Source organism: Phasianus colchicus, chromosome 3 (assembly GCF_987193195.1).
Source record: "Phasianus colchicus chromosome 3, bPhaCol1.hap1.1, whole genome shotgun sequence".
Classification (NCBI taxonomy): domain Eukaryota; kingdom Metazoa; phylum Chordata; class Aves; order Galliformes; family Phasianidae; genus Phasianus; species Phasianus colchicus.
Genome location: NC_143438.1, coordinates 53,648,161 through 53,661,819, shown reverse-complemented (window position 1 = coordinate 53,661,819; position 13,659 = coordinate 53,648,161). Strand labels below are relative to the sequence as shown.

The following is a 13,659-nucleotide window of genomic DNA, read 5'->3' as shown; positions in this document are numbered from 1 at the left end:
CTCTGCCCTTTCATCCCACCCGTATCTCAATTATAAAGTTTACTCTGATATTTAAGTAATTGCCTGGAGGCCCTGAAAATGTACTGTGCAACCTTTCATCTACATCCTTTTAGAAAACTGGAAACCTAAAATGTTCACATGAGATTTCCTCCTTCTGCTAGCGATGCAAATTCCTCTTGCAGCCTTTAGATAGAGCCTGACTAGACTAGAGACTCTAGTTAAGACATTTCCTTGTGTTTCCTTCTCCTCGTGCAAATTGTTGTTTCTATATTTTTTCAGCCAGGAGGTGGTCCCGGGTCTGTTTAGTGCCTGAGGGCAAAGAACACTGGCATGCATCCATGTGATGGTACAAACCCAGTCTCTGACACAATAACCAAGACTGCTGCCAGACTGCTTCCCCAACAGGAGGATTTCATTACAGTGGCAAACACAGCTTATTAAAATGCTTCTTTCTGAAGTGCAGAGGCAACATTCAAATACAGACTGAACTAAGTACTGCAAACTACAAAAAGGAAACTCTTTCTGACTCCCACATAGTAGAAAAGAAAGTTACAAGAATCACTACATTTAACTGGGACTACTAGATTTTGGACATCAACATTACATATATATTTTATACAAAATAGGCATTACTTATTTAAAATTTTGCTCCTAAGGCCTGTGGCTGTCACAGTGCATTAGGATGCCAGCATGGCAGAACCAGGATGCTGCTTTCAACACTGTCAACTGTTGAGGTTCCATGGAGGCAGCAGGAGAAGCAGCCCGACAGAAGTAATGCAAGATCACTGTGCTTTTTCTTCTTGGCCCCAGCACACAGACATGCGTTCCCCTGTATATTGGACAGCACTTTAGGAATATTCTATTTACTGTACAACTGATGTTTCAATGCAGCTGCCCAGGAAAGGAGTATTTTTAACACAACATCAAGAAAACAGCAGTAGGGATGATGACAGCATGGCTTTTGATGGATACTTCTTGCATAATTTACATGGACAAAATGGGTCTTATGTCACTGTATTTTATTTAAGATTGAAAAGCTTCCTTGCATTTTCTGATAAAAAGAAGCACCCTTTTCCCCCAAAAAATGAAAAAAACAACAATAACAATACAGCCCAATCTCCCCCCCACCAAGCCTAACAAATTATTACCTGTCTAGAATTGCTCTCAGAGTACATCTGTCTCTCTAAACAAAAAACTTGAACATATTTAAAAATCTGCAAACACACACACACACGGATATAGAAATAATGCGAAATCTCTTCAAAAGATGGATAAAAACCACAGCTGGTAGCACTGGGGAAGAAGGATTACTGAACATGGGAGACACACTGACGTTAAACCTTCCCACTCTCTATTAGCCAACAAGCAATTCTGAATCCAGGCGCAAAACCCCTTTCACTTTTCCATCTAGAACTCTGACACAGCCACCAAGTACAAGAGATATTCACAGGCCAGAAGCCAAAACCAACTTGCAAACACAACTAGCGAGCCTTCACAGCACAGGACACGACAGCAGCTCAGGGGGCTGCAGCACCCTGCTGGCACACCCAGCCACGAGCACAGCTGTCTTCACTGACTCCTTTTTTAGTATTTATAGGAAAATAACAGAGTGGAGAATCTCAGCAGCGTTTAATCTGACTGGCAAGCTGCTGCTGTCCAAAGGGAGCCTTGTGACTCGTTTACTACCCCCTCCTCTCTGGGAGGAATCTGGCTGCGGCCTAGATTGGAGAGCTGGGCAGCATCGCTGTCTGTGGTTGTGCACAGCAGGCTGTGCTTTGCATGGCACTGGGCTGTGGGGCGGCTGCTGGCCAGGCTGAGGGCAGTGGAGGGGAAGCACAGCTGTGGCAGTGTTCAGAACCATGCCCAAGTTATTATTCGTCTCCTCAAGGAGGAGCTGAATCAATCCTTCCTATCCAATATACCTCTCTGTTTGGCCCCTCATCACTGCGTCACATGGAGGTGAGGTCCCACAAGGTCACGTAAAACTACAGCAGTCAGCATGGGAACAGAGGAGCTGTGAAAAGGCAGGGCCTGTCTGCGTGGTGGTAGGCTTTAGTTCAGTTCTGCTGTCAGAACTGTAGCAATAAAAACTAAGTTGCAAACTAGAATTTTGCTGGAAATGTTTAATAAAAAAATGGATCTAAAAACAGCATGTGATTCAAGCCTCAGCCAGGCCTCAGTTTGATTTTCAGGCACACATTTTTGGAAAAAAACAAAACCAAAAACAACAGCAAAAACCCCACTTATTTGGGAAAAAGGCCGATTGCACCTTTTTCTGTAATTACAATTGTTTTTTCTTTGCTTCAAGGATTTTTTTTTTTAAGATTCTCTAAAAATGTATCCTGTCACATTAGATAGAAATTCCTTCAAATTATTCGTTCACTCCAAAGCTGCCACAACCTAACCAACGCACTTGGAAAATGCAGCATGATTCCCATGCGTGTTAGTCATCAGTGCTTCAGCTCACTGGAGCAGTGGTTGCTAACATTGATGGGAAAGTGCACACACCCAGCACTTCTGTTCCTGAGAGAATGACAAAAAAAAGGCGGTAACTTACAAGGAGCATGTGTGACATAGCTGTTTGGATGAGAAATGGGGAAATAAATACAAAGGCCAGCAATCAGTGTTTGCAGTACAGCAGCACTTTTGGCTTTTTATCTCCAGCTGCCTAAAACTGTGTCCTTGGAAGCAGCATTAAGGTAGGCACACAGCAGGTTTTGATGTAAAACATGAGCCCAAATCATGATAGTTACATCTCAAATGTGTTCTTCTATTCTGCCACTCACTGTCTTTTTTTTAATTAAAAAATAAAGTCAGTGACCACAAAGCTGTGGTACCTACAGCACTGTATTTAAGCACCCTATTTGCATTTCTAGCAGCACCCATATGACTGAGGACATAGAGCAATGAATTCTGCTGCTCCATTAAAAAAAAAACCAAACACACTGATTTAAAGAGGTTTCAGCCCATTTCCTGGAGAACATCAGAGCCCACTGCAATTTACTGCCTGCTTCGTGGTAGGGAAGCCAGATGTGCATCAGTGAAGCAATGCTGGAGTGAGCTTTGCCCTTTCCAATAACAGCTTGGGGAGGGCACTTAAATAAATAAATACAAGTGATCCAGATGAGAGTGCAGCCCTGCTCTCCTGCAAAGAGCTCTGGGAATAGAGCTGGGGCAGCAAGGGCAGCATGAGGACCTGCATACAGACACTGCAGAAAGCAGCATCCAGAAGCACCAAGACAGAGCTGCATGCTTCTGAATTGAATGTGCTTGGGAAAATCCTAACAGGTGGGGCATTTGCATGAGGCAACTCAGAATTTCCTCTGATCTTTTTAAATAATGGATTTTGGAGAGAGATTTCCTTGGTGTTAGACTGTATTTTCTTAAATATATAAATCATCAAACTTCTCAAAAATTGTAAATAACGGAGCGTTTTAATACTTAGTTTTTAGTAGTAATTTAGTTTGGAACTCATTCAATTTCAAACAGGCAGGCTTAAAGAATTTCAGAAAACATGGTTCCCATTTCACTTAAAATAGGTGTGTAACCCAACTTGATTTAAAAAAAAAAAAAAAAAAAAAAAGCCACAGGAAAATCTAGCAATCTCTTTAAAAGGGAGGGAGAGGAAGCAAGCAATGGCAAGTGGCAGCATTATGAGTAAACAAAAAAAAGTAGAAGCCTTGTTTAAATTTGATTCCTTTTGAATTTTTAATGAATGACATGAAATTCATACATATATATATATATATATATATATATATATATATATATATATAGGCTAAAAGTCTCAGGATACTGCTTTCATAGCTTTCCCAGAAAGTTATGTAATCGATCTTAAATCTGATCATCAACATGCATTATATCCCTCTAAACCTAAACATCATCTGGAAGACATTAACGAGTCATTTACACTGAGCATCCTTTGTGTTGCAGGACCCCAGAACAACATGCCAACTCCCTGAAACATGGCTTGGTTTCATTGTGCATCAAGCCATGTTTTAACATTTCCAAGCTGCTCTAGAGACTGAGGTTTTGCAGGGCTGTGAATTAAAAAACAAAACAAAAAACAAACAAACAACAAAAAACAACACTGAAATACACTTCAGCCCAGCTAGCACTAGCACAGCAGTTGCGCAGAAACCATGTTGAATGCTCCAACTGGGTGCTATAAGGCAGATTTTAGTAATACACGTGTAGAAAGTTTATGAGTTAACGCAGACACTGAGCAAAAATACAAATACCAAAGCATGAAAAATAAAGTGAATCCTATGCACGTATGTCATAGAATTTGCATACACAAACACAACTGACACGCAGAACTCCTCACTACCAAGTGTCCCTCAGAAGAAGAGAGTAGCTCTCCATGCAGCAAGCCACTGGCCATCACTAGTGTCATGACGTTCTCCCTCAGATCCCAACCATCACAACAGCACAAAGCCTCACACACCAACACCTGCTGTAGCAGCACATGGCCTTCAGTTCTTCAGGATGAGAGATGGAGAGCCAGAAAGCAACCACGCACTCTCACAAGGAGCATGCCAATGGAGGTATGGTACCAACTACAGCAGTTGCTGTGCAAAAAATATCCAGTTGCAATAACCAGGTTATCTGCAGAGAAAGCACCACGGTCTAACATTTCAAACTGCTGAACTGCGTGCTTTTCTTATGAGGTAGCCACTTAATAAAAGTAAGGGAGAAAAGAAAACATCTCATCCTTTTCCATTGCATAAAAATCCTTAAAGGTGAAAGGTCTCTGAGCTGGAGTACGAATTTACAAGTTTATAAGTCTACGGGAATTTTCAAACGTAGGGAGTTAAAAAAAAAAAAAAGATTCTGCATTTTCTGCATCTCAAGAGCTCACATAAGTATAGTTAAGACAGAAATTATACTTCAGGTTGTATTTGCTTTTCTGTATACATTTACAATTTCTGGCTACTAATAATTTATATAGCTTGTGTACTCGGTGTTTTTTATATGCAAGCCCTCTATAGTCTTCTTTGCCTGACTCTTATTTTGAATATACAGTTATGTAGCAGCCAAACAATCCTGAAAAAGATGTTACAAGTTCACTTGGTATTCCCCATAGATGAAAAATAGCCTTAGTAAAGAAAATTCACTTATAAGCTATTTAGTCAGAATTGTTTTTAAGAAGCCACTGTGTATGCATTACAAAAATAGCACGAATCCCATGAAACAACTAGTGTCATAACTCATTTATAGCTCTTATTCTCCATGCATATGGGTGTTGCACATAAGGCTCTAATACATTAAATCCTTTCAGTTTTTCTTCTATTATTTTTCTCTCATCTGTATCAAACTAAATGCTCCCAAGTCCAATGCCCACCTAAAGGCAATTCACACCATGCCTTACATTATAAGCATGGATCATAAACTTGATATTCTGGCTAAAAATCTTAAGAGAGGTCAAACATGGAGACCAAAACTGACTAAATGACACACACCTAAAGCACAGGGAATTTTTCTGGTTTGAGATGCTTGGGGAGATTTTCCCTCTTGTGTTGCCAAAACTAAATTACCAGAGGAGCTACACACTAAATTTAGACTCTCGGAGGCTGCATCCATCCATAACCTGGCCTTTTTGGCACATCACAAATACTGCAGGCATTCAGAAAGCTCAGGGGATGCTACACATTGCTCGGCCTACTTAGCAAGGACAAAAACACATGTAGGACTCATGAAGAATACAAATACTTTATGACTAATCCAGCCTTTTCCTTGGCTGCTTCTCATCTTAACTCTGTTCCTGTAACTGGCAATAGGGGAACAAGCTGCTACTTCCACAGCACACATATTACTAAAGCTACTTCTCCACGCAGCAGTAAGTAGAAAAAAAAAAAAAAGGGCCAAGTGTCTTTTCCTTACTGCAATCTGTAGTGTTAAGTTTTAGGTATATTTTTCAGATCAGAATAAATCCTTCTAGTAAAGGTAGTAAAGGCAGAAATGTCATGTTACTCCTTATTGTTTTAGCTCAGATTGTCCACAATTACTTTCAGGTTTGTTGTAAAGCGTAGGCACACACAAAGTCTCACAGTGAGATGCTAAAGATGGCTGTAATGCACATCTAGGTGGCAAAGCCTCTGAGCTTGATGTCTGGACTTAGCATCCTCAACCCCCCGCCCTACTTTTTGTGGCCTTGCATTCAGCTTTTTCTGAACTTTTAATTGCTCTTTGTTAACAAAAATGAACAAAACCTGAATACTTGTATAACAGCATGACAAATCTTAATGCCTTTTTTCTTAAAAAGAAGAAAAGGCCCATGCAATTTTACAAGGGGTAATAAAATTTCAGTGGCAGTGGCTCTGAAGTCTACTGTTTGTAATGCTTCACAGCATTACAGAGATTCCCATATATTCCTTCCCTTTCAAGTCCTTGAGAAATGCTCATATTTTATGGAAGCCAATGCTAGGCTGGAAGAAGGCTGCCAACACTTTAAGAAGCATCAGCCAGAGAAATACCAGAAGGAATGTAGGAGGTCAGCTGCTCCCAGTCTGTGTCCATGCTGTGCCTGTGGTGTCTGCCCACAAGCTGGCTGATGGTTTTGCCACTGTTTCACTTAGTATATTTAGTGTATTTCCAGCGTAGTTTGCAGGATGGCACCTCTCTGTGCATGAAATAAACTATTTGTAGTTTACATAGTAAACTATATTAAATAAAGATCCCCAAAATTTCTCCTCTGATTCCCTTCACTCCCTGCAAAGACATCCTGCAACAGCATATAAGATGTGAACTGCGCAGTCTCAGATGGAAAGGAACTTGTCAGCAGGACTTCTGTGTGCCGGTGCCTGCCATGATCCAGCAGAGTTTAGCAGAATTCAGAAATGCAGAGACTAAAGTTCTGTGGAACAGAAAGGATTGTGCTAACAAGGAAGAATGCTTCTTGAGATAATGAAATATTAAATCCCATTTTGGCACTATAATGAAAATAAAATAAATACGAATCAAGCTGGGCTATCAAACCAAATGGAGAAATTCAAGTTTACAGGTTTGACCCACTAAGATATGAACACAAAAGCAAGTAACAATAGCAATTAATACAGGAAGTTCTAAAGGAAGAAAAAAATTAATTTTACACAGGATGGAGTAAGAGCTCTAAATGAAACAACCTTTTTTCAGTCTTTCCCTTGTGGTATGTCCTAATATCCTCACTAGAGGTCACAGAAACAATTGTATAAGAAGCTGAATAATGAAATGGGACGGTTCTTTCGTGACTGTTTCCATGCTTTTCCCCTGCTTGTCCTACCCAGCTAAAATCTCTTGATTTGACTTGTTTAAATACCTTCAACTTGCAATCTCAGTAATCAAAATTCTTTTAGATCACCTCCTCCCTATTTTGGGTAAGTTTTATTTATTTATTTATTTAAAGCCCACACACGTTTAGCTTGTTGGAGAATTCACTTCAAAAGCTTCCTTTCAACAATTTAAGAGCACATAAATAGCTATGCAGGAACAAGTCAATAACACGGCTACTATACTTCCTGTTTCAAACAGTGGCAAACATGTATTTATGATGAAAACACCCCTTTTCACACATTCTTCCATCTCCTTGTAAGCGTGTATATATATATATACACACACACATACATTCCTATATAAACACACGCATGCCTGCACATCTCCATGTGTATATATACTCCATGCAGAATTCACCAAAAGAAAATACACAGACTAACTTCCAGACCTGTAAATATAACAACAGCTAAATACAGTATTTCAGTTCCAAGCTTAATAACTGTCAGAAAGGTCATTTCCCATATTCTGTATCTTTAGTTACTCAGTTGCTATCAGTTTCTTGCTGGCACTTCAACCTGCTCTTCTTCAACCTTGTTTCATAGCCATTGTGCAATTCCTCAAGCATGCAAGATAGATTACGCAGGTGAGATTTGTAAAAAGAAGTAATTAAAGAATATATTACAAGTTTATCAGCCTCAAATAATCTTCTGTACATTTCAGGGAACATCTATGCACAGAAAACATACCCAGAATATTAGGTAAAGTCACATATTTCAGCATAAGACTCCATTTCAACTGGACCACTAAGCAGCTGAAATGTGGTAATGTGGTTTCAGTTCTATGTACTTAGAGCATTGTCTTCATACGCAAGATAACCCCAGCATGTCATCTGTATGGAAGTAGCCATCTGACTAGATCCCCTCCAACACAAACATCTTCAAATTTAAAAATCACAGCAGGAAATCAGAAAGAATCACTCCCCAGGGCATCTGTAATCTCAGTAAAACACTAGCCTTTCCCTGTATCATTTCTAGTCATCATGTGGTTACAGATCCTGTTGCTTAACACATAACTTGCAGTTCCCACTCTGATTAATCAGACTGGCTAAAGTATTCAAACCACTACTCTTCTTTTAGGGTTCATTAACCCTAAAAACAAAATAAAATTATTTACTACAAGAGTTCAGTTACATTTAAAGTGAAACAGGAAGATTTCCTTGGCAAACTTCTAAAGCAACTGACAGCAGACTAAATGTTGGTTTCCTCAAGTTTATTTTGTATTTTTCTCCTTGCTCACACACATAATATTCTCCGGTAGAGTTTATACACCTGTAGAGTTTCAAGACTCTTATCTGGAAGGAACAGCTGCTGGAGAATTCTGTTCCTTGGGTTTCCAGTAGACTATTGGTCACTTTTTAGCTGTGTACCACTCTCCATTTGTAAAGTTACCACTCTTGTAGCCTTAAAGTACACACAGAAAATCTTACCGCTATATTCTTCTACACAGTCAGCTTTTTTATTATTGCTATGCATCTCCTGCTACATTCCTCCTGTTCACCTATGTTACGCTATCTCAAGTCACCATATCTTTCCATGATTAAGATGAACACAAGAACTTTTCCTCTGTACATACATTAGTTTCTTTTTGCAGAGTAACTGCTTTATGTCAAAACTGAAAGTGATCTATTTTCAACAAATCAGACTTTTAAAGTGGATTTTAAATAAACATTTGTAGAACATGCAATATTTTCTTACCTGAACAGAGCTGTTCGACTTTTGTGTAGTTTAAAGCTAATATATCATTAACCCATGCGATGATGTCATGTCTGCTCATAGTCTCTTGGGTTATAGAGGTAGAGTACACGTTGACCGCCATTCCCCAGCTACAAGAAAAAAAAAATGACAGAAAAACATTTTTGACATTTTGATTATTGTTTTCTAGATATACTGAACTCAGAATTCATATTCAAAGAAAAAAGGAAAAGTTGCACCACTCTAGAACCTTCCCTCCTTTATCAAGAAAGATATCTTTTTATGCTTTGATAACATACAGCCTTCTTCTCTTGTACTCCATGAGCACATTTCTCTTGATGTCAGTGTGAACTTAACTCACAAACCTATAGTATTATCCTTAATGCTGTCCAACTCATAACAAAAAGAGTCAAACATAGCCTAAAGATACAGAAACAGAATCAGACCTGGGATTCCTCCATATAGTGCTGCACAAATACAGTGATTTGACATCTCTGCCTCTGTTTTTGCTATTGTGTGATGATCCAATTTCCCAGATCTGTATTTAATTTTTAGATAATTTCTAGAAGATGTAGCTGTTCTGCTTACTCAAATACTGGTTTCTTGTTGGGATAGGGCTTTTTAGATGACTTACTGGTACCTAGCAGTCACAGTGAACATGATACAATGAATGTTTTATAAACAAAAGTAGCAACCTCTACTCTGAAAGTAACTCAGCTTTGCAACCCCAACTGTTTGGTTGGGAAGCTGTTTTCTAGCCTGATGTCTCTAAATCATTAGAAACATTTCCTGTCAGCTTCAACTCATTTGTTCTTCTGCCAACATTATCCTCCAGCTCTAATGGCTTTTCTTCCTGAGCTGATTTCCTAATGTGTTGCAGAAAGCAATCAGATCCTGTCCCAGTGCCCAGGTAGGCTAGAATAAACAAATCAATTCTCCAAGTCTTCTGCAAAGTCACATCTTTGTTTGCTGGTCACTGCAGCAGAACCCCTGCAGCATAGCCAAGCAGATTCCCACAGCATTCTGAAAACCTTTCAGCAAGACCTTGAAAAATGGCACTTTGTGCTGAGTATCTGCTACCTGCGTAGCCATATAATTTAAAATATTTTCATCTTGAATTAATTAATTAATTAAGGTGCTTTTCTGTAAGTAGTTCTACTTCATAGTAGCATCTGTCCCCAAGTGCACTGATTTGAAATGCATATTACTGAATTTTATACCCTTTGATTCTACACTAGCCATATCCTTCTGTTGCAAGACACTGTTGAGATAAAAGATGAGCATATTCATGTTCATCTTGTCAACAGTTTCAAAGATCTGAGCCAAGATTGTTCATGAAAAGAGCAAATATTGTTCTCAAAGCTAATCCAGGAAGTTCACTAGTAACAAGCCAAGAATGACACATCTCAGAAATGATCAAATACTCAAAAAACTTGTAATATTATTATTGAAAAGAAATGGTTTGGTGAAGACTCCACACTTCTGTCTCTAGGAGCTCCCACTTCACAGGCCAGATGTGGGGCCAGCCCAGCTATCTCAGCTGTAGATCTCAACCTTCTTCCTCAGTGAAAGACAGCAGGACCTCCTCTGTGGGATTTAAGAGCACACGGACTATTTCCACTGAGATTTAGCAAAGATATAACTGTTGGAAGCCTGATATACAATTTTGCAGAGAAAACCAAGACTGCCAGTAAACTCTATCCATTTTCAGGTATGCTGGAGCAACCTAGATTAAAAAGTTTATCAAACAAACAAACAAGCCCCACCAGAGTAAATCTACCCTCAGTAACATTTAAATCTATAACTACATATAGCATTAAAGTACAAGATGACAAAGTTCCTAATATATGTAACTTCCTATGAACAAAATTTTATAAAGAGAAGGTCATTTAAATTATCCATACCTACTGACATCGAGAAGCCAGTCCCCTATTATTTGCCTTAAAGAAGAGAAGGTTAAAAAAAAAAAAAAAAAGGGCACGAAAGCCAGTAAGAGAAAACAGGCTCCAAAAATTCATGCTCTGATAGTCAGGGCCATGCCTGCAGTGCCAGCAGTTCCCTCGGAACCAGGCTGCTCCTCTGCCCGCTTCTGTACACATCCAAAGCTTGGAAGAAACCAGACTTCCCACAGCCTTCCTGTGGGCTCCTGGACAGCACAACTGAATGTGCTGTAACAGCTAGCAAAGGTTGTTCTCTTGGCATGCAGTAACTGCTTGGACTGAGTTAAGAGCTAGGAATAATGTTTTAGAAATAAGGCGTGCCCTTTTACTTTTCAAACCATGGTGGTTCATCATGGAAGCTCAGTCCAACTCTGGGATCAAAGAGGGACTGGATATGCAAATGGTACTTTTGCTACCAACGTCCTCTCAAATTTAAAACATCATTTTAAGCATGTTTTTCACTTTGTTTCACATAGGTGAGAAAGGAACAGAAAGATACTAACTCCATCACTATTAAAGCAATGTGTTAAATATTGTTTATAAAATCAGTTCCAGTAACAATTTAATAGTGAACTCAATGCTCACTTAAAATTCCAAATAGTGAGTTTGATATGAAACCAGCAGTCCAATAAATAACAGTGCACTCACTCTAAAGAAGTCAAAGACAATTGGACAATAACATTTGAAATAAATCTATACTAATTTTAATTGCCATCAACTTTTAATCATCCAACTTTTAATGATCTCTTTAGGCTGGGGAGAAGTCAGAACAACCACTGGCTACTGGTAGTGAAAGCAGCGAGGCTGCTCTGTTAAAGAGATCCAGAAATCCACATGAAGGAAGGAAGCAGGAATTCCCTCATCATACTGTTCCAAAAGCAACAGCAAAAAGAAATACGTATTTTGCTGCAACTGACAGCAGAGCAAACAAGCTGCTTGCTGCACAGGCTGGACAACGAGTAAATGAACAACCATGAGTTTTAAAGCAATATCCTGAAAGATATATGTAATATTACTCATGGTATGTTTGCAAATGAAAGGAATTACGATGATCTACACATCAAACAAAAGCTTTGGCTACATTAAGCTTACATCTGTGTACGCAGGTATGAAAGAGGGAGTGTCAATAAAACATTAAGCCAACTTAAGCAAAGTGAATCAGAATTTCTGTTTAAAAAGTTGGTAACATGCCACTGCCATTTACTCATGTCAACCTGCTAGCGAGTTTGAGTCTTCCATGGCCCACTCTTTGGGAAGAGGTCACAGGTCTCTGTCTGGCTTGTCCCCCACCCTCCCACGGCCACAGTTTGGATAAACACAGCTAGGAAAAGTTTCCTTTACAAAGCACATGCTCTGTTTTGATGCTCAGATACACACGTACTCTGTCATGCAGACAGACCTTGCGAAAGAAAAAAAGAAAAAGAAAACCTAGGCAGAAGAGTCACCATACAAAGCAATAGATGAAAATCCCCGTGCTTGAAACACGCGGCTGGAGGCAGGATCTTCTGGGTGACTCAGCGCCCTGCGTGCTGAGCTGCTCTGAGAAGCCTGCTCTGGATTCCACATGCTAACAAACATCTGCAACGTGACACACGTGGATGGCTGAGCAGGTGGAGCCCCATGGGCCCTTCGAATGGCCAAGAAGCGAACAGCTTCTTTGTATGGCCTGAAGCACTGCCTCTTCCGAATACATTATTTATGTTTTCAACTGTTAGGCTTTCCCTTGTTTAGACTGAAGGCTCTCAAGCATAAGCCTGTGATGAGGCTTACAGAGGCCTGAAAATCAGCACCTACCTCCCTGGGATCTGTCAGCTCCCAGCATCCGTGCAGATGCCCAGCGATCCTACAGCAGCTAACACCAGGTCCAGGCCAGCTGACTGCATTGCCAGCCTTCAGCACGCAGTAAAGGTTCAAAGCTTCCACCTATCACAGTACTGCCCAGCCACAAAGGACTCTCCCATATTTTACTTATTAGAAACCAAAATTCAAAGCCAAAATAAATAAAAATAAGCTGTGAGTGTCTTCACATTCTCCAGTCCACGTCATAAAAATGCTTTTACACAAGCCTGTCTACGTGCTATAGTGTTTAGCTCATAGGATATGTTAAGAGCTGAAAATCATGTATACTCTCAGGTAGTTCTCCAAATCAGAAGCGTACTGGCTCAGCTTGCCCAATATTAAACACTGCCCCCCAAAGGAGCATTACTTCTTAAGGTATCACAAGCAGCACACGACACACAGCTACAGGTAACTGCAGCTATTAAGGACAGCTTTGCAAGAGGCACATCCATCTTTACTTGTCAGGGAGAGGGGAGGAACTAGCAGCTCTTGACAGCAGAAACTGTCTTTGCCAAACCTGTAACGACACAACTAGAAGGAACGCAGCAGTGTCAATATAGAGCACATCTGCAATCACCCTTCAGCCCACGGGCTTTCCTGTTTTGCAGTTCGGCAAGGTACGATGGAGGGACTTTCCAAGACAATAGCAAGCCTGTGCAACAGCACAAAGAGGAGCCTTCTGGAAGCTGGCACTGAAGAGCACCAGGATGGATTGATACTCTGAGCAGAACAAAAGCACTTGCAACAAAAACAGCTGAAGCGGAAGAGGCAACAGAAAGTGAGGATGCAGCTCATTGAGGCAGCCTGAGCTTCTGCTGGAAAAGCATTGCAGGTGAAAGCTACTGCAAAATAAGGATTCCTGGAATAAGAAACCTGGG

At 40.1% G+C, this 13,659-nt stretch overlaps 1 protein-coding gene across 6 annotated transcripts in view; it reads right to left on the bottom strand.

Annotated features, from left to right (window-relative positions):
* The window catches only part of MAPRE2 (microtubule associated protein RP/EB family member 2), an 88,786-nt gene that overhangs the window by 26,422 nt on the left and 48,705 nt on the right, over nt 1-13,659 (bottom strand). For 5 of the 6 annotated variants that reach the window (XM_090137563.1, XM_031612840.2, XM_090137564.1 and 2 more), the window contains one exon: nt 9,006-9,133. The exons of the other annotated variant lie outside the window; for it this stretch is intronic. In XM_090137563.1, coding sequence (XP_089993689.1) covers nt 9,006-9,133 — 128 coding nt within the window. The remainder of the gene's footprint in view (nt 1-9,005; nt 9,134-13,659) is intronic. 6 annotated transcript variants of the gene reach the window in all.